This window comes from Syngnathoides biaculeatus, chromosome 15, assembly GCF_019802595.1.
Source record: "Syngnathoides biaculeatus isolate LvHL_M chromosome 15, ASM1980259v1, whole genome shotgun sequence".
Taxonomy (NCBI): Eukaryota; Metazoa; Chordata; class Actinopteri; order Syngnathiformes; family Syngnathidae; genus Syngnathoides; species Syngnathoides biaculeatus.
The window spans coordinates 22,386,985-22,412,301 of record NC_084654.1 but is presented as its reverse complement, the minus strand read 5'-3'; the positions used below and the strand labels follow the sequence as shown (position 1 = coordinate 22,412,301).

General features: G+C 44.3%; 2 protein-coding genes across 7 annotated transcripts in view; both read left to right on the top strand.

The window, feature by feature from the left end:
• Positions 1-13,982, top strand: part of zgc:110158 (uncharacterized protein LOC553590 homolog) — a 44,668-nt gene extending 30,686 nt beyond the window's left edge. The window contains exons 5-18 of one of the 6 annotated variants that reach the window (XM_061843378.1): positions 1,505-1,594; positions 4,206-4,289; positions 5,056-5,115; positions 5,241-5,307; positions 6,671-6,735; positions 7,524-7,585; positions 7,671-7,716; positions 7,928-7,963; positions 8,094-8,148; positions 8,327-8,397; positions 8,631-8,709; positions 8,790-8,818; positions 9,646-9,747; positions 11,527-13,982. In XM_061843378.1, the coding sequence (XP_061699362.1) occupies positions 1,505-1,594; positions 4,206-4,289; positions 5,056-5,115; positions 5,241-5,307; positions 6,671-6,735; positions 7,524-7,585; positions 7,671-7,716; positions 7,928-7,963; positions 8,094-8,148; positions 8,327-8,397; positions 8,631-8,709; positions 8,790-8,818; positions 9,646-9,747; positions 11,527-11,685 (1,005 nt within the window). In that variant the 3' untranslated portion in view covers positions 11,686-13,982. Of the gene's footprint in view, positions 1-1,504; positions 1,595-4,205; positions 4,290-5,055; positions 5,116-5,240; positions 5,308-6,670; positions 6,764-7,518; positions 7,586-7,670; positions 7,717-7,927; positions 7,964-8,093; positions 8,149-8,326; positions 8,398-8,630; positions 8,710-8,789; positions 8,819-9,645; positions 11,007-11,299; positions 11,416-11,526 lie in introns of those variants that run through there. The other 5 variants (XM_061843381.1, XM_061843382.1, XM_061843383.1 and 2 more) reach the window with 5 other exon arrangements.
• An 866-nt stretch (positions 13,983-14,848) lies between these two features.
• Positions 14,849-24,930, top strand: LOC133513060 (RNA polymerase II elongation factor ELL-like). The gene is made up of 12 exons (XM_061843376.1): positions 14,849-15,138; positions 17,912-17,956; positions 18,039-18,160; positions 18,368-18,531; positions 18,638-18,939; positions 19,621-19,745; positions 19,924-20,269; positions 20,739-20,826; positions 21,241-21,307; positions 22,348-22,519; positions 23,523-23,567; positions 23,673-24,930. Exons 1-12 carry the CDS (start codon positions 15,010-15,012, stop codon positions 23,796-23,798), a joined length of 1,731 nt encoding a protein of 576 aa, XP_061699360.1. The 5' UTR covers positions 14,849-15,009; the 3' UTR covers positions 23,799-24,930.
• The last annotated feature ends 387 nt before the right edge of the window (positions 24,931-25,317 follow it).

Genomic DNA, 25,317 nt, shown 5'->3' with positions numbered 1-25,317 from the left:
AAACCGAACGCGTAATGAATAGACTGCGATTAAAACGAGTCGACGAGGGGTCGCGGCTGGGAAAATTGAGCTTTGCGATACGGTCGTGATATGATAAGTTGAGTTATGAGCGTTGTGTGCCGGCAGGTGACTCAACGCCACGACGAGCAGCCGTTTGGAAAGCGATTAATAAATATCATTCAAAAATAAAAAAAAATTGTGAGTAATAAGGGCTATGGCGGCTGGAGAGCGTTGGCCTCGCAGTTCTGAGGTCCTGGGTTCAATCCCGGACCCGTCTGTGTGGAGTTTGCGTGTTCTCCCCGTGCCTGTGTGGGTTTTCTCCGGGTGGGCACTCCAGTTTCCTCCCACATCCCAAAAACATGCAACATTAATTGCAGCCTCTCAATTGCCCATAGGTGTGATTGTGAGTGCAGCTGTTTGTCTCGATGTGCCCTGCGATTGGCTGGCGACCAGTTGAGGGTGTGCCCCGCCTCCTGCCCGTTGACAGCTGGGATAGGCTCAAGCGCTCCACGCGACCCTTGTGAGGATAAGCGGCTAAGAAAATGGATGGATGGATGGATAAGGGCTACACAAATGAAGTTTACTAGACTTGGCATAGACTCCCAATATACCACATAAAATACCACATTTTTTAAAGTATTCCTGATGCTCAGGTACACAATCACGCTTGCAATATCTCAACATGATCATTTATGATATGACAATGTGATATTTTGGTACAGATCTGAACAAAAATCATGGAAGTTAATACTCATAATTTGCCTCTGCGGGCCACATAAAATCATGCGGCGAGCCGAATCTGGCCCCCAAGACTTCGGTTTGACACCATTGCTGTATTGTGAATATCCATCCATCCATTTTCTTTACTGCTTATCCTCACGAGGTTCACGGGGAGTGCTGGCGATTATCCTAGCTGTCGACGGGCAGGAGGCGTGGCACCCTGTTTTTTTAAAGTATTGCTGATGCTCAGGTACACAATCATGCTTGCAATATCTCAACATGATCATTTATGATATGACAATGTGATATTTTGGTACAGATCTGAACAAAAATCATGGAAGTCAATACTCAGAATTTGCCTCTGCGGGCCACATAAAATCATGCGGCGGGCCGATTCTGGCCCCCAAGACTTCAGTTTGACACCGTTGCTGTATTGTGAATATCCCTCCATCCATTTTCTTTACTGCTTATCCTCACGAGGGTCGCGGGGAGTGCTGGAGCCTATCCCAGCTGTCAACGGGCAGGAGGCGGGGCACACCCTGAGCTGGTCGCCAGCCAATCGCAGGGCACATAGAGGCAATCACACCTTGGGGCAATTTAGAGTGTCTTCAGGTGAGGATTGTAGAGACACTTTGAATGAAGCATTAAACTTAATATGGCAGAAGAAGCTGGGACAGGGAGGGAGACGCTGCCCCCCACAGTCAATCGGCAGCCATCGCACCCTTGCCGTTTCTGATATTTAAAAAAAAAAATGTTTTGGCTGAGTTTTTGTTTGTTTTTCCAGAGCGCGGCAGCAGCGCCCAGCCCGGTGATGGGCAACATGCCCCCCAACGACGCCATGCCAGGCGGACCCATGCCTCCGGGCTTTTTCCAGGTACGACAACCCGCCACCAATTTATTGATCGGATCTCTCAATCAATCAATCACGTCTTTGTCATGTCCCGCCACTCATACCTCGAACGTAATCTCTATAATCTTAAAAATGATTTTAGCACTACACTGATGAGAAAGAATCACGTCAATGTGTTGCAAGAGAAAAGTTGTCAGTTTTGTTTATCGTTGTAATGTCATGACTGTTCTTTAAAAATATATATTTTTCCCATACAATGTCATTCTCAAAATATTGAAATATTTTATTCATAATATTCAGATTTCTCATAGCATTACAGCATTTTTATCATAAGAGTGCAATGGTTGTCGTACCTTTACAGATATTCTCGGAACATTGTGACTTTGTTCCCATCATACTAAAAGGTTGTCATAATGTTAAAAATGTATTTTTATTACACATTTTTCACCTGTAACGTTTACGCTGGTAAAATATGTTCTTATATTCATCCTTATTACAAGCTGGTTTTCAAACTTCTTTTCATTGTCAAACTTTTTTCCTTGCAACATTATGATGCGAGACATTTGTTTTCCCAAGAGGAAGAGACATTATCTGTAAAAAATAAAATAAAATAATAATAATAAAAAAATATTTTTCCTGTCGTGTAAGCAAGCTGTCACAGAAAATTACGTAATAGTTATGCAGGATATATAAAATACATACTAGATGGAGGGGAACGAAAAAAGTTATTTACTTCACGTTATTTTTCCTTAAACAAATTAAAATAAAACATTTCTTAAAATGTGTATTTTTTTTTAAAGGCCATATTACCCTCACATAGCATTCTGCACGAGGAAGCAAATAATATTCATTTTTGTGTCTGAACATTCTGACTTTATTTCTGAAACGATACAAACGTTTTCTCCAAACAGTTGAACTTTATTTTGAAAGGATTACAAAGTCATAATAACGCTTTTTTTGATGCAAGTAAAAAAAAAAAAAAGAAAAGAAAAACTTAAAAAAAAAATTCTTCAAAGGTATTTTTTGGTGTCATGAATCCCAAAAACGCAAAAAAAAACCAAAACAATGAGCATGTTCCATCTACAAAAGGGGGAATATTAAAATTAATATTTTAAATATTTTTTTTCGAGCTATGTAAAACTATCCGTGTTGGGCAACACATTCCGCCGTTCATTCCTTCCTTCACGCGCGTGTGTGTCCTCTCCCACTGCTCCATCCCCGCATCTCCGCCTCCGCTCGCATCGCCACGCCGCCGCCGCCGCCGCTACACGGCCGTAATCAGCTCGAACACCGCGCGCGGCGCCGTGATGGACGGCGTTGGCATTTGGCCGACGCGCGATAAGGTAGCGGGCGGGGGGGTCCGGTTGGGGACGGGGGGGCGGAGAGATGAGAAATGTGAAAGATCACCTCCACCTGGACTCGCGCTCGCCCGCCCCGCCCGCCGTTGTTTAGGGTGCTCGTAAGCAAGGCGGCGGGGGGGGGGGGGGGGGGTAACGGGAGTGCATAAGCAAAGAGTGAGAGAGTGAGGCATGACAGAGCTATTTATAACATCATTGGGGGTGTACGGAGGGTCCGCATGTGTGTGTATATATGTGTGTGTACTGTGTTGAAGGGACTTATTGTGACAGGGAGCTTTGCTTGTTTGCCGCAAACGCGTTTCCCGGTCACGGTCGGGAGGGGACTCGGTCCCGACGTCGCAGCCATTTTCCCCGCGATGAAGCCACGCGCCCGGCGAATAGCCCCCTCCGTCTACAACCCAACCCCCAACCCCGTATCTCGCGCGACGCCATTTTGGACTCGAGAAAGCAAAAAAAAAATTGGGCCGCGTTCGCCATAGCTACCATGCTTTCACATTGTGGTGGTGTGGGGGCTCCCTCTAGTGGTATGCAAGGAATGACCAAATTAAAACGCTGCAGAATTTGATATTAACATTTCAAGTTCAATTGTATTTAACTGAAATGCAATAGTTAGTTGAGTCATTAAGTATGTTTTTTTTTTTTCAAACATTGTCCAAATGGTGTATTACCATCCATTGAAACTACCGTAATTTCCCAGGAAGTGGTTTTTACCAGTCCGGTCCTGTTAGCGCTGCGCTAGCGTGTTACTGCCGCGTCGGCGTGATTTTTACAATGTTTTTTTTTTTTTTTTTTTTTTTAGCCGGCCCTGTTCGCGCTAGCATAGTCGCGGCTCATTTTTTTTTTTGACATTGTTGCCCTCTGCTAGCGTGTTACAGTCGCATCTCTGTGTTTTTTTTTTTTTAGCGATGCGGCTAATTTGTGCATTTTTTTCTGACGGCCACAAGGGGGCGCTCGAGTGGAAAAGGTACAAGTGAGACCGGTGGAATATATGTGCCGAGGAAGTGACTTTTAGCGGTCGGGCCCTGTTAGCGCCGCGTCTCAGTAATTTTTACCGGTATGTTGTTTTTTTTTTTTTTTTTCTTTTTAAACTTAACTTTTCTGTTAGCGTTAGCGCGGCGCTAGCATCAAACTCTCTGTGTACCTACCGCCCTTGATCAAGCCCATGCATCTCGAGAAGTAGCCGCGAATTTCACAAACTCTTCATCCTCCTCCCGTGATGACGAAGGAGCGCTTCCTTCAGGTGTAACCCCCGACTCCCACCCTCTTCTTTCTTAAAGGGACCGCCTGGCTCTCAGCAGTCCCCCCACGCACAGCCCCCCACACACAACCCAAGCAACCCCATGATGGGACCCCACGGCCAGGTAAGAGGCAAAATACTCACTCTCCAGCCACCCCTTCCTTCCTTTCATCTCCCTCTCAAAGCCCACCCAAACGCGAGCCCCCACCTCCCCCCGGTCAGGCTTCCTTTTAAAACCCGTTCTTCCTCAGCGCCCCTCCAGGCCAGTCAGTCCCGTTCCGGTTTGAGAACCGTAATCCCGGCCCGCTCCGGTCGGCGTCAGAACATCCGGGAAGCGGCCGGCCGTGCCCCTCGTCGTAGCCCGGCATCGGGTGTCCCTATGCGGGATGAATTATTCACTCCCTGCCCCTCCCCCGGAGCTGCTCGCGGGGGGGTTGTGCACTTCTCCGCCCCGCTGCTCTTACCGCATACACACACACACACACACATATGCGCCCCCCACCCCTCTGCTTGCTTTTTCTAGCAGCTTATGAATAAAACAAGGGCCCGAGCATGTGCTCACATCCTCACTTCAGTCGTGCTCCTAAATGGAACAATCAGAGTTCGGGTTTCGCCGGCGAGGTTGCCATCTCTTAGCGCGAATCCGGATCCTCGTTCTCGCGGTTTCTGGATTCCCCCGAGTGGAAACACGCCCGAACCCCCCAACCCCCGAAGTTCGCTCGTGTTGTTGTCGGCCCCGACCGTAGCGCGCGTCTAACCAGCGTGACCGCAGGCCGAGTCGGCTCCCGGGGGAAACGTGTGTCCCTGCGCGTCATCCGCCTCATGTGTGTGTCCTCGGCGCTGACGTTTAACCCGAGTCTGACGCTTTTTCTATTTATTTATTTTTTCAGCCTTTCATGTCGCCCCGGTACCCCGGTGGACCGCGTCCCACCCTCCGAATGCCAAATCAGGTACAAAGCAACCCCCCCCACCTCTTCTGATTCAACTGGTAGTTGATCGCACTTATCAATCATATTTTGTCTGTCTGTGTGTGTGTGTGTGTTTTTGTGGACGTGCGTATGCATGTTCCGCTCAGCCCCCAGGTGGAATCCCAGGATCGCAGCCTCTTTTGCCAAACAGTTTGGACCCAACACGGCCGCAAGGTATGGCGGTTTCCAAAAATATGATTGTCATGACATGTGAAAAAAAATATTATTGGATGATGATGGTGGATCAGCTGGTAAAGCGCCGGCCTCACAGTTTTGAGGACCCCGGGTTCGATCCCGGCCCCGCCTGTGTGGAGTTTGCACGTACTCCCCGTGCCTGGGTGGTTTTTTTCCGGGTAGTCCGGTTTCCTCCCACATCCCAAAAACATGCAACATGAACTGGACACTCTAAATTGCACTTAGGTGGGAATGTCTATGTCTGCTGCGATTGGCTGGAAACCAGTTCAGGGTGTGCCCCGCCTACTGCCCGTTGACAGCTCCAGCACGCCCCGCAACCCTCGTGAGGATAAGCAGCAAAGGAAAATGGATGGATCGGTTATTGGATCCCCATTGTTTTGTACTACATGTGCAAATTCTATGTTATAAAATATAGGAGGAAGCCTAATATAGGATATATTGGTGTCATCTACAACTTTGGAGTTCTATGTTACTTTTTATTTATTTTTTGAGCCAATTGTTAACTTTTCCTTATTGGAAAAATAAGATGTATGGAAAAAGCTGTTATATAAAGAATAGATTGGGTGAAAATATAACGAATAAACCATATTTGCATGCATACAAGAAATACAATTAGACAAAAATACTAATGTGAAAAATGAAACAAATAATAAAAAATATATAAAAATAAATATTTCTAATAAATAAATAAATACAAAAAATTAAACTGAAATGTATGAAGAATAAAATAAATTTCAAAAATGCCATCACATAAAATTATATGTTTAAAAAGTCAAATAATAAAGTGAAAGGAAAGAAAATACTATTATATATATAATTTAATATATGGGTTTTTAATGGAAATTTACCGTAAATATGAGAGGGAGCACAGTGAAGGGAATTACGACACACATTTTTGAAACTGTTTTGAAAAAGGACAAAATTATGAAAAGGCCTCATTAAAAAAAATCATGAACCCGTTCACATACAAGGAGAAGATTTTGTAAATCTTTTTTCCTCTAAAATGGGAGAAAAGACTAATGTTAATTGTAAAATCGAATTTTTTTAAACAGTAAAGTAGGAAAAAATAGATATAAAAAATATAGATCTTTATAATGAATAACAAATATTCAGTCATATGGACTAGTACACAACGTTGTGACTTTTGGCACCCGGTGCGGACTTGACGTGAGTCCGGCCCAGGACAGCAGAGCGCCGAGGAGATTCTATCTGGAGATTACGGCCACGGGGTTTGAACTAATGGGATTACGACGCGGCCTAGCTAGTCTGTCGCGTGCGTCGATAAGACTTTGGGACGAGCCATATGCGGAATTAACGCGAGCGTTTGCGTTTTTTGTTCCAGGGCATCCCAACATGGGCGGTCCGATGCGGATGAATCCTCCTCGAGGAATGGCCATGGGCCCACAGGTACCGATGACAAGCGCGCACGCCTCACCACACCCACGTAATATGACAAATAGCGAACAATTATAAATGCCATCGTCATACTAACAGTTTGCATTGCTGGTAGCGGTTCTCCAACTAATTAAGCACATGGTGGAAAAACATGTGCAGATTGATAATATAACAATATTCACAAGTACATATACTTCATCCTCGACATAAAATGATGACTATTACTGAGTCACTTAAAGTATTAGAAGTACAGTTCTTCTCTGTTTGTGTCTTCTTAACTGTGTTGCACTGCCTCCCAGTGGCCAAGGCAGGTACAGCAGAAGCAGAGTCCAATGCAATTTGTTCATAAAACACTTTTAAAAAACAATAGAATTGACCAAAGTGCTATCCATCAGTGGATAAAAAGTATTGAACATCATGAAAATGTAGCACGACATACAAATACTTTTTTTTTAAATAAAAATGCAATGAAATCACAAAATAAAACCACAAGATCCAGAGAGAATCGTTTTTTAAAGGGAATTTACCGTAAATATAAGGAGAGTGAAGCACAGTGAAGAGAATCACGACATTAATTTCAGATTGTATTTAATTTTATAAAAATTTGTTATAAACTAATAAAATAAAATAAAAATAGTTACAAACTATTTTGAAAAAGGACACAGTAATAAAAAGGCATTTTCCTCATTAATAAACACGAACTTGGTCACAAAAGGAATTCAATTCACATCTCAAGGAAGGTACCATTGTTAATAGTATCGTAACTGTGTCTTTTTTTTATTTCTTTTCCCATCTTTCAGAATTACGGCGGCATGAGACCACCACCCAACTCCATGGGCGGACCCATGCCAGGAATGAACATGTACGCTCGTCCGGCCCCCTTTGCACTCGTATCGATTGTAGCATTTTTTTTTTTTTTTTTTTGAAGTTCCGCTGTGTCACTGCAGGGGTCCGGGAGGCAGAGGGCCGTGGCCGGGACCCAACGCTAACTCAGTGAGTCACCCCCCACCTTCCCGCCCCCTTTTTTTGTTTTTTTTTTTTTTTTTTGCACATCACAACACTACCGACGTTAGCCCGGCCGCGTAGCAGCCGTTGGCAACCTGCGGCGCCGCCGTATTTCCCGTTCGGCGGCGTTCCGTGGCTCGGGATCGGCTTTTTCATGTTCGCCCGTGCTGAGTCGTAACGGTCCGGTTTCCCTCCGCAGATAGCCTACTCCTCCTCGTCTCCGGGCAACTACGTGGTGAGTGAGTCGAACGTTTGGATTTGAAAGAACTCTGAAGACGAAAAGCTTCATGCGGTTGATTTTGTTTCACTTTGAAAGTTGTTTTTTTATTTCTGTCCTCTGACGGGTGTGAACTTTGACCTCTCAGGGACCCCCAGGTGGCGGAGGTCCACCCGGAACTCCCATCATGCCCAGCCCAGGTGGTGCGTCACCTACCTACCCCCCACCCAGCCACAATCCTCCTCACCCCACTCTCCTCACCGTGCATGCCCCCCCCCCACTCCCCCCTCCCCCCACGCCTAACTTTTGCTGTTCGTCATCATTTGTTCAAAAGACATAAACGCAATCCGTTAACCGAGCCGATGTGTCTGCTTTGCTCAGATTCGACCAACTCGAGTGAAAACATTTACACGATGATGAATCCCATCGGACCTGGAGGCAACAGGCCCAACGTGAGTGCTGCGCACACGTGAAGAAAAATAAATAAAAATAATCGTGAAATATTTGCATAGGTTGAAGTTAGAACAGTGGGAAACGAGCCCGTAGCGTGTTTGTTTGGTTTCCATTTTTGGATGTTCAACCAGAATTCTGCTGGGTTCTATCAGTGGGAACCCAGATGACATTGACTCAATCGACGTTTCACTGCGATCTGACCTTGTTTGGGTTGTTCTGCCGTTTGCACCAGTTCCCAATGGGACCCGGGCCCGACGGGCCGATGGGTGCGATGGGAGCCATGGAGCCGCACCACATGAACGGATCGCTCGGTGCGTCTTCTGTCCTTATCCTTGTCGCGTACCAGTGAAATGTGCTTTCTGACTCAAGTGTGGTTGGTGTGATTCCGCAGGTTCTGGAGACATGGACGGCTTGCCAAAGGTGAGTAATCCAAACGCGATAATTCTAATGCACGTATCTTATCGTTCAGTAAATGAAATGGATGATAGTTTTTGCAGAATTGCTAAATTGTCATTGTTGTGGTGAGCGGAGAGGCTCATGGAACGCCAATGTTCCCTCGAAGCTGCGCAACTGCGCATTTGCGCACTTGTCGCGCACTCTCAGCGCAGAGCAAAACGGATCCAGCGCAGTGAACAAAAAGCTAATTCTGTATTTTAAAAATAGGAGACCTCATAACGTTAACCCTAAAACTGTTTGGGAGCATCATTCAGCGTTCAACATGCATTGCTCAAGATATTCTGCAAGCAATCATTCAGTTTTACACCAAGAAAAACAGACGGGGATATCATTATGGGTTAAAAATAGATAAAGGAAACAAAGTCAGAAGCGGCATTTCAAATTTATAGTTAATAGTTGGCTTAAAATATTTGTTTGTTTGTTGACATTTTCAGAGTAAGTTTGCAAAAACACAAAATTGTTCTTCAAAATGTTCTGATGAGCCATGTAACTCCAACGGATGACATTGATTTGACCGCAGTGCGTACGTCTGATGTTGCTCACGGTGGTCAAAGGGGGCGCTCACGGGCTGTTTGCTTAGACACGTCAAAAATTCGAGGGAACATTGCCGGCGGTGGCGGAGCAGAAATGCACGCAGCAGAGACGCTTTGGGGAATGTTAATTGTTTGTTGTGTTAGCCAGCCCGTGAGCTAACAAGCTAGCCTGCGAGCTAACAATATCCTCTTGCCACCACCACCACCCCCTCCCCCACTGACTCACTCCAAATCTCTTTTTTTTTTTTAATTATCCAGAGTTCCCCTAATAACATGGGGGGCATGAACAACCCCCCCGGAACGCCGCGGGACGACGGCGAAATGGGCGGCAACTTCTTGAACCCATTCCAAAGCGAAAGTGTAAGTCCCAGCCTCGCCGTGTCACCCCGAACGCTTCACCTTGACACCCCCGCCGACATAAAGGTCGGACCAATGCCAGCAGACGGGACCGTCCAGTCGAGTGAACACAAACTTTTGGGAGGATTCAGATTTGGACGACGTTTGACTTCACCACAGTGAAATTGCCTTATTGAAGGGTTGCTCGCTAGTTAAGCGTGACCACAGCGCGGTTAAACGGATCCAGTCAAAAAAGCCCTGCTTGTATACGTGAATTTGTTTTTTTTTTTTCAAATCACCGCAATTCACTGCCGACAGACCTCACCCAGGAAATTTGTAAAGGAAATACCATTTGGTACATATTTATAAGCCCCAGCTGTGTAAAAGCTGCAAGTTCCCACATTGAAACAAGAGAGATTTACAAAGAATGATTGTACACAGAGAGTTTAACGCTAGTGCCGCCGCGCTAACACTAGCGCCCCACGTGCGCTAACTCTAGCGGCGCCGTGCTAATGCTAAGACTAGCGCCGCCAGGCTAACAGAGCCGGTTAAAAAAAAAAAACATGCTGGTAAAAATCACTGAGACACAGCAGTAACACGCTAGCTCGGCGCTAACAGGGCCGTGCCGGTAAAAGTCACTTCGTCGGCACATATATTCCACCGGTCTCATTCTTACCTTTTTCGCTCGAGTGCCCCCTTGGGGCCGTTAGGAAAAATGCACCGCATAAACCGCATGGTTGAAAGAGTGTTGAAAAAAAGCTGCGGCTTGTCGGGCGGAAATGACGATAGATTTTTAACGGAGAGTGTCATCTGCTTGCATTGCGTCGGCTTACTAATCACCAGTAAATTCATGTTGTGCCCTTGTATCAGTGTTGTATTATGATCAACACCTCATCTCCATAAATCAATAAAAACTATTGGATGGTTCGTCACCTGAAAAGGGGAATCGCAAGTGTTCAGGCCTGGTCTTACTTTACCTAACTTACCTTTGTCTAAACAACTTCCTTACTTGATTTAAGCTTAGGCGGCACAGTGGAGAAGCTGGAAAGCGTTGGCCTCACAGTTCCGAGGTCCCGGGGTTCGATCCCTGCGTGGAGTTTGCATGGTCTCCCCGTGGCTGCGTGGGTTTTCCCCGGGCAGTCCGGTTTCCTCCCACGTCCCAGAAACATGCAACATTAATTGAACACTCTGAATTGACCGTAGGTGTGATTGTGAGTGTGGCTGTTTGTCTCGATGTCCCCTGCGATTGGCTGGCGACTAGTTCAGGGTGTGACCAGCCTTGTGCCCGTTGACAGCTGGGATAGGCTGCACCACTCCCTGCGAACCTTGTGAGGATAAGTGGTGACATAAAAATGACTTATTACACCCTTAGCATGCCTATACCTCCCTCCCTACTTAACTTAACTTAACTAAGGTACCTGAACTTATCTTAAGCGCAAAAGACCGTGTTGAGCTTTCAGGGTCATCTTGCAAATCTCAGTGCTGAGTGTGAGCGCCCCCTGGTGTTTAAATGTTGCATATCCACTCATCTGTGCCCTCCGCCCCCCTCCCCTTGCCCCCCTCTCTCTCTTTTCAGTATTCTCCCAACATGACGATGAGTGTGTGATTTTATTTTTTCCTTTTTTTTAATTTTGGTTATACCCCCCCCCTCCTGTTTTGTACCCCTACGCCCTGTTTTTGTTTTTTTTTTTTTTTTTTTTTTTTTTTTTTGTCCCCCGCCTCAAACCTTACCTCACCCTCGGACCGGGCCCGCTCCTCGCCCTCCACGCTCGACCGCGACCCTTCCCCGCGGGTGAACCGCAGCACTCCTCGTCGTCGTCGTCCTCCGGCGCGGTTCTGGAGCTCGCCAGGACGCTGGCGAAAAAGACGGGCCCTCCGGGAGCGTGCAAGATGGCCGCCGGGCCGGGCAGGAAGTTGCAGCAGGGCGGCAGGAAGGGCCTCTTCTCGGACTTTAGACAATGAGTGCGGGGGAGTGAGGACAAACGGAGAAAAAGGAGAGCGACACGTGCTCAAGGACGCTGGCTCTCTGGAATCTTCATCTGCATTCGGACTTGTTATTATTATTATTATTATTATGATTATTTTATTTTTTTAAGTAGTTTGTAATGTATTGTTCCTGACCTCTGCTTGTACATTTTTAACAGAGGTTTTGTGAGGATCCGTTTTTTTCTTTTTTTTTTTCCTACTGTGTGTATGTATTATATCATTGCTATTTTTATTATCGTATTGTTATTATTGATTATATTGCTGTGCTTATTTTCTTGTTCATTTATTATTTTGCGGGACAAGGCCCAATTACGTGTGCACAAACGATGTGACCACACTGCTGGTAAGATTTTATCCCTGGACTATTGACCTTTAAAAAAAAAAAAAAAAAAAAAGACACATTTATTCATTTGTCATTTTCTCTTTTTTAGCCACATTTTTTTTTTTACTGAAATGATTTGATTTTGAACCAATATTTTGTTTTTTGGAGTTTTCCCCCCAACGTTTTATTTTCAAACTTTTCAACCCAGTTATTTTTTTTGTCCATCTTAATTGTCTTGTAAATCTCACCTGATGTACCCAAAATATGTTTTTTTGTACCCAAAACGTTTTATATAGAAATGTTGAATGCCCCGCCCCCAAATTTGTCCAAGGCGTTTTTTGTTTTGCTGATAATTTGTCACCAATGAGTACAGTGGAGTTTGAATGCTGCCCCCCCCCACCCCGCCCCCCGCCCCTGAAGTTCGCTTAGGATGGGGCCCAGGCAGGGGTGTCATCCATTCTCATTTTTCCTTTCTTAATAATTTTGATGTGTCCCATAACTTTAGCAGAGGTGACATTCCCCTTGTTGTTGTTGTTTTTCAGTTGCCCCCCCACCCCCACCCCCCAAGAGCTTTGCCCCTCGTGGGGTGCTGCGCCCTTGTTACCTTTTTATTTATGTAAACCTCTCCCATCTTGTTTTTTTGTTTTTGTAAATACTGTACAATGCATTTTTTGATATCATTGACATGTTTTGATATTTCAAAATCACAGAAAACATGCGCGCTCGTGTGCGTGTGCACGCGCGCGTGTGTGTGTTTGCGAGTTGCGAGGCGAGATGTGCACAGTCTCTGACTTTTAAATGAAAACTCTGTAAATGTTTATTATAAAAATACAGAATGGAGGCTCTAAAGTTGAAACGCCACGCACAATTCTAACTGTGAATCGGACAGAAGGAGGCCATATATGTTGACGCGTATCCCTTCTTCGGAACTATGAAGGATTTTATTTTATTTTATTTTTTTTAGGAGGATTTTTCAATTACTCTTGTCCAAAAAAAAAAAAAAAAAAAGAAAATGCAGTTGTTCTATTTTTGTTGTTTCTGTCTACAGCAATGATCATTTCTGTATTTTTATTGTGCTGTTGTAAAATACTGTAACATTTAAAGAAATGGGCTTAATTTGAGGACTGTTTCTGTTCAATTTCCTCAATTTGTTTTATTTTATTTTAGCAGTATTGAATATGAGGCATTGTGTCGGGGAGGGGTGGGGGCTTTGCTTTGTATCATGTTAGGGTAGTTTTCCCCATCCTAAATGTCTTGTGTAGTTTAAAGAAAAAGAAGAAGAAAAAAAAACAAGAGGTTCCTTCTTATTTGTATGTTTCTTTATATTGTAAAGTTTCTTTAGATAAAAAAAAATGTTATTGAAAAGGGGGAAGGTGGGAAGACTGCATTGTGTATTTTTTTTTATTTTCAAGTTGTCAGTCGTTTTTACCTGTGTCCCCCCCTCTCCCCCCTTGTTGTAGATACATATTAAAAACAAATAAAATGACTTCACTCCTTTTGCCATGAGCAGCAGCTGCTTTCAATCCCAGCGTTTATATTTTACTCCCGACATAATTCTTTAAATTTTTTTTACCGTTTTCTTTATGGTATAAAGAATATTGTAGTTGTTTTATTGGTATCCCTTTGACATGAACTTTGAATTGAGTGGTCTACTAATGGATTGTTTTTATTATTTTAAATTATTTTTTTTTAATGAAAATGTTAAAAATTGGGTTTGGTATGCAGGCTTCCTCTCGTGGTCCGTGAAAAAAAAATCACTGCAGTCTTCCGTTCAGAATTTTGTGATTTAAACCTTTTTTTTTTTATCCAGTATAGTACAATTGTTGAGTACAGTTCAGTTTTTAACTTTAAAGTACAGTGTACTTAGTTCTTTCTTTCCCAATATTTATCTCTCCGTATTGTTATATTTAAATAAACTAATAATAGTTACACATTTTATTTTAAGCACCCTTCATCCGCGACCATAATAAGGAAAATGAATGGATGAACATCCATAACGTACATAAACAAACAATAAATGACTGCAATGTACACAACAATAAAATTGCAACTTCAGATACAGGATTAGGGAATCTTGAATAAGCGAGTTTTGAGTCTGGTTTCGAAGAGTCGATGTTAAGGATGGAAGGTGGCAGAGTTAGTAAATGAAATTATGTTTATTTTTTATTATTATTTATGACTTCGAAAATATTCAACTGACTGGCGTAGGGGGAAAAATTACCCCAGAACGAGTAACAACAACAAAAAACAATTAATCCCTAAAATAAGTTTAAAAAAATGCCAGTACAACAAGTATGAATTGACTTGATGACATTTTTTTTTGGTGGAAGTTTAAAAAAAAAAAAAAAGGCAAAACGGTCTTAAAACAAGTACAAGTAAATAATTTTTAAGTTTTTCCATTGAAAATTTGAGTCACATCTTTTTCTTTTTTTGTAAAGATCATTTTTGAGTTTTTCAATTGGAAATTTTAGTCACATTGTTTTCTTTTTTTTTTCTTTTAAATACAAGAATTTCAAAAACAAAACACTATTACGGCGTTGGTGCTCTATTTTGATTGTGTTTTTGCATTAAATGTTTAACACCCAAAAAAATGTGACATTTACTTTCAACTTGTAGTAATTTTGTGTGATTAAAAACACGTTAAAAACTAACAACTAACTGTGAACACGAATATCGTATATGAAATATTGCACAGTCGTGAGGAAATTTTGATTTGCGTAAGCGAGGAGCCACACAGGAAGTGAGGATGCTGACGTCACCTCGACGTCACCGTTTATTTACGCCTTTAGGCCAATCAAGCCCGCCCGAGTCCTCTGACGTCACACGGCGGACTCCAGAAGAGAGCGCGAGAAAAAGCGGAGGACAACAAGCGGCCTCGTTTTCTTCTTCCCCTTTTTCGGCCTCTTCCTCCGGCACCGGCCAATGTTCATTTGTCCGGACTCCCAGCTCGGAAGTCGCAGCCGGCCGAGCCAGCGGCCATGCTGGAGGAGAACCGCGGCTACGGGCTGTCCGCCGGCGGCTCGCTGGCGAACGTCTCCGTGTTTCACCTCAAACTAACTGACAGCGCGGCGTCAGCCATTAGCAGCCTCCGCCGCCAATACGACAAGGTAAGCTAGCTCCCTTAGCCGCCTTTAGCCTCCTAATGCTAGCTCTTCTTCAAAACAAACACAAAAAATGTGTTTTGTTTTAAGAAAAAATTCCGTGTTACATAAGAAAATGCGGAAAGCACGAGACGAAGAGAGAGAGAGACGCAGTAGTGGGAAGCACCTAAGTACTAATACTAACACTAGTACTAGTATTTCACTACTGAACTCAGAAACCTTTTATTTTTCCAGCTAGTTGTAATTTACTTGAGTCCAGTGTTCATATTTTGGGACTACTTTTATTACCTGCATTGAATACATACTTCCTTCCATGTTATTTACCTTCTTACTTCCAGTGGTTCTCAAACTTTAACATGGTACAACCTAAAAAAAAATCTCTATATATATATGTATTGTATGTAAGAGTACAACTGTCAAGACAGATATTAAAATACATTAGTGTAGTAGTGCTAAATGTTAATCCCCCAAAACATTTTATCCCCCCCACACACACACACACCCACTCATAAGAAATAAGTATTTGTAATAGTATTAGTCACTGCAACATTATATGCAATTTTTACATCAACACTTGGGGGAAATAACCGCTTGAAAAGTAGAATTCCTCTGTATTGCCGCTCACTTTTTATAGCATTTTAATTGAAATGCCAGTGAACCTCACATCACCGTGTTCTGCGGCAATATGGCCACAGAACCTGGCAAAAGAAAGATTGGACCCTCTTTACATTTTTTTTGGAACCAGCTGCAGAACATGGGTTGAGTTTGCCCCCAAAAAGTTTCTGACTAAAAAAAAAAACACAGGAAAAAAGTTTTTTCCAAATAAATAATATCCATTTTCTTAGCCGCTTATCCTCACGAGGGTGGCGGGGAGTGCTGGATCCCATCCCAGCTGTCAACGGGGAGGAGGCAGGGTACACCCTGAATATATAAATATTTAATGTATTCTTTATTTCATTTTTCACATGAGTATTTTTGTCTGATTGTATTTTTTGTACAGGCAAATACGGTTTATTCGTTATATTTTCACCCAATCTATTCTTTGTATAGCAACTTTTTCGACACATCTTATTTTTCCAATAAAGAAACGTTAACAATTGGGTTAAAAAAAGAAATAAAAAGTTACGTAGAACTCCAAAGTTGTAGATGACGCCAATATATCCCATATTAGGCATCCTCCTATAATTTATAACATAGAATTTGCACGTGTAGTACTAAACAATGAGGATCCAATATCCAGCCATCCATTTTCTTAGCCGCTTATCCTCACAAGGGTCGCGGGGAGTGCTGGAGCCTATCCCAGGTGTCAACGGGCAGGAGGCGCAGTAGACTCTGGACTGGTCGCCGGCCAATGACAGGGCACATCGAGACAAGCAGTCGCACTTACAATCACACCTCGGGACAATTTAGAGTGTCCAATTAATGTTGCGGGTTTTTGGAAAGTGGGAGGAAACCGGAGTGCCCGGAGAAAATCCACGCAGGCACGGGGAGAACATGCAAAGTCCACGCAGTGGGGCCAGAATTGAACCCGGGTCCTCAGAGCTGTGAGGTCAACGCTTTACCAGCTGAGCCACTGTGCCGCCCAATGAATAATATAAATACATAAATTGATTTAAAAACAAAAAAAAAAAGACAAAAGGAACAATTACTATTTTTCTAATATGTTTCAAATGAAACAAAAACAAGACTATTTTAATAGCAAAATGATATTTTTAGCCTGCTGGAACATTTTTTTAAGGACCCGCCAGTCTTTATGTGTCCTGTTCGGGAAGCCCTAAAGTGACAGAATAAAGGCCCAAGAAAGAAAACTTACAGCATTGGTTTATTACTTGCAGGAAGTCAACACACTTCCTCTATTGACGCACTTCTCCTCTTCTCATGCTTCCGCCTTCCAAAACATGGAAAGCACAGTTCTTCTCCTGCTGGAGTTTCCTGTGATGATAACGTTACCTCGGTTGACGGGAAGGGGGTTGAGGTATGACGGCCTTTTGCGCGCTTATCAACGCTTCGGTTCATCAATGGCGTTTTCCCAAAGCGACTGTAGGGAATGTCATGTCATGCGCCGGCTCAAAGCGCACCGCCAGAACGACAGAGGGGATCTTTGGGGCCAGAAGTGGAAAGTGCGACACTTGTCAAGTCATTCTCCAGACTTAAACCCTGCAGAGAATGTATTTTACCTGATAAACCTCACAAAACAATCCATCCATCCGTAGTCTTAAAAACTCATATCCTCATCAGGTCGGGAGGGGAGGTGGAATTTACATTTCTAAAAATAAGTTCATTCAAAAACGTCGTGGTAGAAATTCAGGAATAGTCGTCTGTTGTGAAATGGTGGTTCGCTTTTTGCGGATTTACTGCAAAGCAGATTTATTTCAATATTTTTAAATTGTACTTGTACTGTGCAGCACGGTGGATCAGTTTTGGGTCCTCACAGTTCCGCGGTCCCGGGTTCGATCCCGCCCCTGCCTGTGTGGAGTTTACATGTTCTCCCCGTGCCTGCGTGGCTTTTCTCCGGGTGGGCACTCCGGTTTCCTCCCACATTCCAAAAAACACGCAACATTAATTGGACACTCTAAATTGCCCCTAGGTGTGATTGTGAGTGCTGCTGTCTGTCACGATGTCCCCTGCGATTGGCTGGCGACCAGTGTGCCCCGCCTCCTGCCCGTCGACAGCTGGGATAGGCTCCAGCGCTCCACGCGACCCTTGTGAGGATAAGCGGCTAAGAAAATGGATAGATGGGTTTAATTGGACTTTTCTCATCCAGTGTTTTCTCTTTCAGACTTCATTGGCTCCTCCCACCATCTGTTTCAATGGAAACCAAGGGGTAAGCAGAATCTCTCAGCACAATTTCATAAGAAAAATGATATGGAGTCAACTTTCTGATCGTGTTTCCTCTCCCGACGCAGAAAATCACAATTCCCTGCTCCGAGAGCGGCGGCGACGCCAGGGTCTTCACGTTCGGCGTCACCAATGTCGCCCGCGACAATCCGCAGGGCAGCTTCGACTGCATCCAGCAACTCGGCTGCGGGTGAGACAAACGTGGCGTTATAATCATCCGTCTTATTTTTATACCGCCGCAGACCAGTTCTTGGAAGTACAACCATTCCAGTAAGGGCTTTTTTTTTTTTTTTTTAATTGATTTAAACTGCGTGGCCCAAAAACACAGCGGTTGGGGACCGGAGTCTGTTGGGCCGGATGCTCTGCTAACAAAATGCTATCGTATGCCGCGTTGCAGCTCGGCGCAAGAGTTGTCGTGTCTGGGCGTGATCCAGAAGAAGATGACGGTGAGGGCCACGGACGACTCGTACGACAAAGCCCTGCAGAGCATGGCGCAGGCCGAGGAGGAGAACCGCAGCCGCGGGGCCATCGTCATCAAGCAGGGCGGACGCTTCAAGCAAGGTACGACGCCGTCGCGGCCGCCCCTCTTGTCGGAGGATGTCGCGAGGCGTGAAGGTTTTTTTTTTTTTTGTCCAGTGACGAGATGTTTGCCGCCGCCCCCGTTTAGGAAAAAAGGTGACGGTGCGAGCCCCGGCCCCAGCGCTGGCCAGCCTGGGCAAACCCCGTCGGGCGGCCAAGACCACCACCCTTCCAGGCGGCTGCGGGAAAGCGCCCGCCGTCGCGTCCAAGGGCAGGAAAGGCGTCGGCGCGTCCAACGGGAGGTGCGACGTGCACCAGCGGTCCATCAGGGAGAGGGTGACGCACCTGCTGGCCCTCAGGCCCTACCGGAAGCCGGAACTCATGTTGAGGCTGCAGAAGGACGGACTGACACCGCCTGATAAAAACATGCTGGACTCCGTGCTCAGTGATGTAAGTACATCTGTTTGCCATAATCCTCACTCAGAATGTCACATCAGATCCGCGCACGTAAGTCAGGGGTGCTAAATGTGTCCATGTACCCATCGGCGCCGAGCACGACTACGGACGAGGTACGGCTCTGGCCGGGCCGGCTCATACATACTGTCTGGGAGTCTGTTGTTAGTTAGAAGTTATCGGCATATCATCTAAACATTGCTCGAAACGATCGGGTAATATTGCCCCGGTCGCTTCACTCGTTTGTGAGATGTTCTCTTCTTTGAAAAGAGCTTCCGTGTCCCAGAGTAGGCGGCACGGCGTGTTTTCAACGGCGAACGTCGCGGTGCAGGCAACATGGCCACCGCTTGGATGTCGAATGAGACTTCCGCAACTTTGCTCACAGATGACGCGCTCTTTGCTCATATTTATTTTTTCGTATAGACAGTAAAGTGAATAATGTTATGTATTTTTCATCACAGTATCTATTTTCGAATGTTTATAGGCATGATAGTGGAGCTTTAAAGCGCTATAAAAGTGCACTGTGAATGCTTTTAATGCTAAAAGCTGGATACAGGTTTTTAACAAATATGCTGCCATCCAAGGAACTTATTTAAACCCGAGCCATTAATACAACATGCTAATTAATGTTGTTGTTGTTGTTGTTTTTTTTTTTTCTGTCTCATTCTGTGCCAACAGGTGGGACATCTTAACAGCAGGGACAACACGTTGGTGTTGAAGGACGGCCTGTACAAGGACCTGCAGAAGGACTGGCCCGGATACACGTCGGGAGACCAGCAGCTCCTCAAAAGAATCCTCGTCAGGTAGCCCTCAAACTCTGCTGGATGTGTTTTAGCACGTCTGCGGTGTGTGCACGTCGTCCGTGCGCTCGAATGTGTTTTCTCCAGGCACTCTGGTTTCCTTCCACGTTCCGCAAGAAAAACAAAGCATAGTTAGTTTCAAAACGGACGGACGGGTAAATGTGTCGCTGTTCCCGTGCAGGAGATTGTTCCAGCCTCAACAAAACCTCCTCGCCGTTCCCGAGGCCCAGGTCAGCCCGCTGCGGGACACGCCCAACTCGTCGCCGGCGCACCGCCCCAAACCCGCCCTGGCCGAGGAGTATACGGACCCCCTGGTCAGCAAGAAGACCAGGATATCGCACTTGACCCGCAAAGCCGCGTCGACGCCGGGCAAAGACGGCCGTTCCGCGGGCTCGCTGGACCCGCGGAGGCTTCTGGACTCCTTGTCGACGGCCTGCGGACAGAAAGACGCTCAGGAGACGACCGCGCCGGCGGCTGACGGGGACAGAAACACCGTCAAAAGGAAAAAGACCAAACACAGAGAGCAGGTGAGCGACGGCAGACATTATCAATATTTCATTGGAGCATTGTTGTGTGAATATTAGCGATATGGCACAGTTCTTTTTGATCACGGTGTGATAGTTATTTGCAATATTGTGGGAAAACTCACAGTATTGGTGAGGCAAAGAAGTTTTAGCAGGAGGACTGGAAAAACCTTCACGTTAGCCAGTTACACAATCGGTGAGTTTTTATTTTTATGTATTTATTGACGTCCCCACATGGTCACATGGGTTATGCGTCCAATCGGGGGTGTTTATACTCATAATGAGGAAGTGGCGCGCTGGAATTTGGTTGTAATTTGCGGTGTGACTGCGTATAGCCAGCCAAAAACGACATTTTAACCACGACGACTCATTATTACATACCGTGACATCGAGGTACTTTTGAGTTCGTGATATCGTGCACATTACTTTGAATAATACTTTTATTCGTTCTTTTTAAATGTTGTACTTTCAGAAGGAGGAGAAGAAGAGAGGTGGCAAAGAAAGGAAAACGGAGACCAGTACTGCCGATCCAACCGCTCAAGTCGCTGCGGACCCGACAGGTGAGACAGAAATTAATTGATTTTTCTTCATCAATTCCAGTTTATGTGTCAGGACAAAAATTATTATTTTTGTTTTCTTTTTCTTTTCTTTTTGTTTTTTCAATGAGGGCAGAGCCGGCCCAGGAATCTGGATGTTGGACAGCGGAATAAAAAAATCTGTACATAAATGAACATTAAAAAAATATATAGAATTTTTTTTTTTTTTTTTTTTTTTTTTTTTTTTAAAAAACCAAAGAAATCTTGAATATGCAGTCACGATTTATGGCATTGGTTCTCTCCAAAAAAGTGAAAAAAATGTTGAAAACATTGGAAAAAATGCAAATAGGTGAAGCTGCAGGTGCCAAACTATATACGGGGGTCCACTGTATGAAAGTATTTCATGTAGTTTTTAATCTACGGAACTTTGTTTGACAGAAGCCGCTTTTGTGACGTTAGACGCCGATGAGCGACAAGCAGCCGAGCGGAGCTCTGATTATTTAACGTAAGTACAAGTTGAACTCCAAATGTTCTGCTTTACAACTAAAGATGATCTTGTTTAAGTTCACACTTAATTGGTGGGCCGGTGCTGCGGGCACCAAACAATTTATTTTTAAGCCATTCATATTTCAATTATATGTCGCCTTTAACCTTCATGAAAAAGTTTAGTACCCTTTTAACTTGTTTATAGCCACTTTTCTCCACACACAAAGATTTAAGTTTTGCTACTTTTATGACTTAGTGTTTATCTTTCATGAGCAAATCACTGTTTGCTTTCATTTTTTTCATCTAGTTAGTCATTATTGTTTGGTTAAAATTATTCTGCACTTTTGATAATAAAAAAAAAGGCGCTACAGATGCGGCAATGTACTCCCAGCCTACCCTGCTCTACGTCTAAAGCATACATTTTAAGCAAAAAATAAATATATTTCTTAAATGATTTTATAGTATGAAGTATTTGAACTATACACGTTTTTCTACTCCGTAATTTACTATCAGGAAATGCTAAAAAAAAAAAAAAAAAGTGATTTAGAAAGCATAATTTTTTAGGTTTGGAACGCATTATTTCTTTTTCCATTCATTGTAATAGGAAACATCGATTTGGTTTTCGAACAAATCACTTCTCGAACCGTTTTCTGGAACGGATCGTTGGTCGAGAACCGAGGCTTGACTGTATTCTCAGTACCCCCTTCTAATCCATTGGTGCCTCGAGTTAAGAGTTTAACTAATTCCATGACCACAGATTAACTGCTTCTGATTCAATTCCTGGTTTGGTCACTTTTAAGTTAAACAAGATCTCTATAAACGATTACTGTGAATTAATTACCAAAAAAAAAATAGTGATTGATTCAATTGATATCAATTAATTGTTGCGCCATTGGGAAGTTCCAATAAATTTGCACAAACACACCAAAGCTAGTTTAAAAAAATAAAAAAGGCTAGAGGTGGTTGTAGTGGCCAGAAACGGCCAGCCGACCTTCGAGCCCAGAGGGCTTACATATTTTTTTTGTTTTGTTTTTCTGATTGCTGCGGTTCTGCGCTCAGGGCGTACACGGAGATCAGCACTCCCGCCCAGCGCCAGCGCTACAAGGAGGAGTTCAACAAGGAGTACAGCGAGTACCGAGACCTCCACGCCCGCATCGATCGCGTCACGCAACAGTTCGTGGAGCTCGACACGCAGCTTAAGCAGCTACACCACGACTCGCCCAAGTACAAGGTGAGGCGGTTGGAGGGGGAGCGGCACAAATGGGAAACGCCCCCCCCCCCAAAAAAAAAAAAAAAAAACACATGAGTCACAAAAAGACGCTAACGTCAACAAGCACAGCTGGGGCAAAGTGCTGCACATAAACCGTAAAAAACATTGACGGGTAGGAGTCGGAGGCCTTCCAGAAACTAAGCGATTTCACTGGAGGTTCTTTACTGATGTCAACGCACCAACCTGCCCCGGAAAAATATAACTTGCAAAATATAAGACATGACAATAATTTGGTTTTTCTTTTCTCAAATTTTTCTGTGCGGCCCCGGACCAAATGGCCCGGTCTGGGCGCTCCCGGTGCTGAAAAGTCTTCTTGCATCTATCTATCTATCTATCTATCTATCTATCTATCTCTCTCTGTCTCTCTCTCTCTCTCTCTCTCTCTCTGTCTCTCTCTCTCTCTCTCTATCTCTCTCTCTCTCTCTGTCTCTCTCTCTCTCTCTCTCTGTCTCTCTCTCTCTCTATCTCTCTCTCTCTCTCCCCCTCCCTCTCCCTCTCCCTTTATGTAGAAAAACGGGAACTTTTAGACCAGGGGATTTCCCAGTATGGGTCAACAACGTACCCAGAGTTCCCCTGTGAGTAACGCATGCGCATTCATCACAAGGGGACTTTTCAGCACGGCGGAGCACTCAGACCGGCACCAGACCATGGCCCGGTGGTAGGGGACCACTGCATCACGGGACAGGACAGAAAATGCAGAAACCTTTATTGATTTATACCTCAGTTATTGTAATTTTGGGAAACCGGAGTAAAGCCACGCAGGCACTGGGGTAACATGCAAACTCCACACAAGTGGGGCCGGGATTGAACCCGGGTCCTCAGAACTGTGACGCCAACGCTTTACCAGCTGGGTTAGGGTTAGTGACACTAACCTGTGAGGCCTCGTGATTTGAATTCAGCGTTGATATTTATTATTTACATGATTTGACTCTCAGTAATTGTGTCGTCTTCGTCTTTCTTCCAGACTATTCACAATAAGATCGTCCAGGATTATCGGCAAATAAAAAAGGTTTGGCCACTTTGAAATTGTCACATGATTTTCTTACTTGCCTGCATTTTCATGTGGCATCCTAGTCATATTTTTTTTTATTATTATTATTATTTCTCCCTCCAGTCCAACCCGAACTGCAGCCAGGACCGCATCCGCTGTCAGTACCTGCACAATAAGCTGGCTCACATCAAGAAACTCATATCCACGTTCGACCAGCGGCAACTGGAGCAGCTTTCCGCCCCCAACTGAGGAGGGGGAAAATCTCAACACTCCAACCGTCGCGCTAACAAGAGCGCCGGAAAACTCTGGTCTTGCCGTCGGATCGGTCACGGGTCGGCGGCGACGGTGAAGCGCACCGACCGGTTTGCCGTGCGTCGATCGGTACCGTCGAGGTCGTACGGAGCAGCCGTCACAAGCTTTGAAGCGCGTTGAGTGACGGCACTACGATGACCAAAAAAAAAAAAAAGAAATCTAGATATCATTTTTGCGGCAGTATTTTTCTTGCCCATCTTCACACTGAGAAGAATCTTCTGCAGATTTTTTTTTTTTTTTTTTCCCGCTCCTTGGTGGGGAAAAAAAAGCCTATCAGTGTCCTTCGTATTTAAGGTACAGCCGTCCAGTTATGTTCATTTAAGTGTCGGAATCTGTATTCAGGGATTTTTTTTTTTTTTTTTTTTTAATTTTTCCAATGTGTTGCCGGAAGTTAAAAGACTATAGTGTTGAAAACATGTTGCATGCTACGTTTTACTCCAGGGGTCCCCAACCCCAGCCCCGCGGACCGGTACAAGTCCCTGCAGCATTTGATAGCGGTCTGCAAACCAAATATTTCATGGTTTATTTAATTTTTTTTTTTAATTCAAGCTTTTGATCTTATTTTGAAAAATATTCAACCCTCGCCTCACTGCTGCACTATTACATCTATTGACATATTAGCTAACTGCAATTACTGTATCGTCTTAAGCTAACTACAAGCTAGCACTTGAAAAAAAAAAAAAAACGAGTCAAAAACAAAACGCACTGGAGAGATTTTTCGGGGGGAATCGAGCAAATGAGGCCAAAAATGTGTCGCGGACTACTAGCAAAACAAAACTTTTGTTTAAAAGAAAATATCGAGATTCCTAAATAAATTACGGGTTCATCGCAACAGGTGAACACGAGCCACACCCACTATGTATTTGCGGTGCGGTCCGCGGAAACACTTTCATACTTTGGGGACCCCTGTTTTGCATAACTCGTGCTCGCCAATGAGTTTTATTTTTGTACATTTGTCATTTTCGTTCACTTTCATTGCATCAGTTATAATACAATGGTTGGATAGCAAACGAAAACAAAACAAAGACATACAAAATCAGTCTCGTGAATAAATTGCTATTTGACTGTACCTGAAATTGAAGCCCTGTTATTGCTACTTAGTTAGAAGATAAATATTTCACGCCCTTTTTTGCATTGCTTGTCAAGCTAGTGGGGGCAAAGTGGACGGCAAGAAAATTGGAAGAATAGAGCTCGTGCACCTGCGTCATAAAATCACGTGACTTTTGTTTACGTCGCCATATTGCCGGTCAAGCTACGCATTGCTCAATGCTAAGTCGGGTGGAGACGACACGGAAATATTTCTTGTAGCACGACGCCCAGAGTGTTGTCTGATACCGTCAGACATTTAGAAGGTGAAAATAAACGGTACGTGGAAAAATTAGATGAACTCGGCATAGAGGACCCGCATTTAATGGCGAAGTCGATGTTTTCATCGATAAAAAGCTGGACTTGTTAA

Coding starts and splice junctions, on each gene's coding strand:
- LOC133513060 (XM_061843376.1), top strand. CDS start 15,010: ATGCTGGAGGAGAACCGCGGCTACGGGCTGTCCGCCGGCGGCTCGCTG. Junction 18,532..18,637: donor GGGCGGACGCTTCAAGCAAG/GTACGACGCCGT, acceptor GCCCCCGTTTAG/GAAAAAAGGTGACGGTGCGA. Junction 21,308..22,347: donor CGGAGCTCTGATTATTTAAC/GTAAGTACAAGT, acceptor TTCTGCGCTCAG/GGCGTACACGGAGATCAGCA.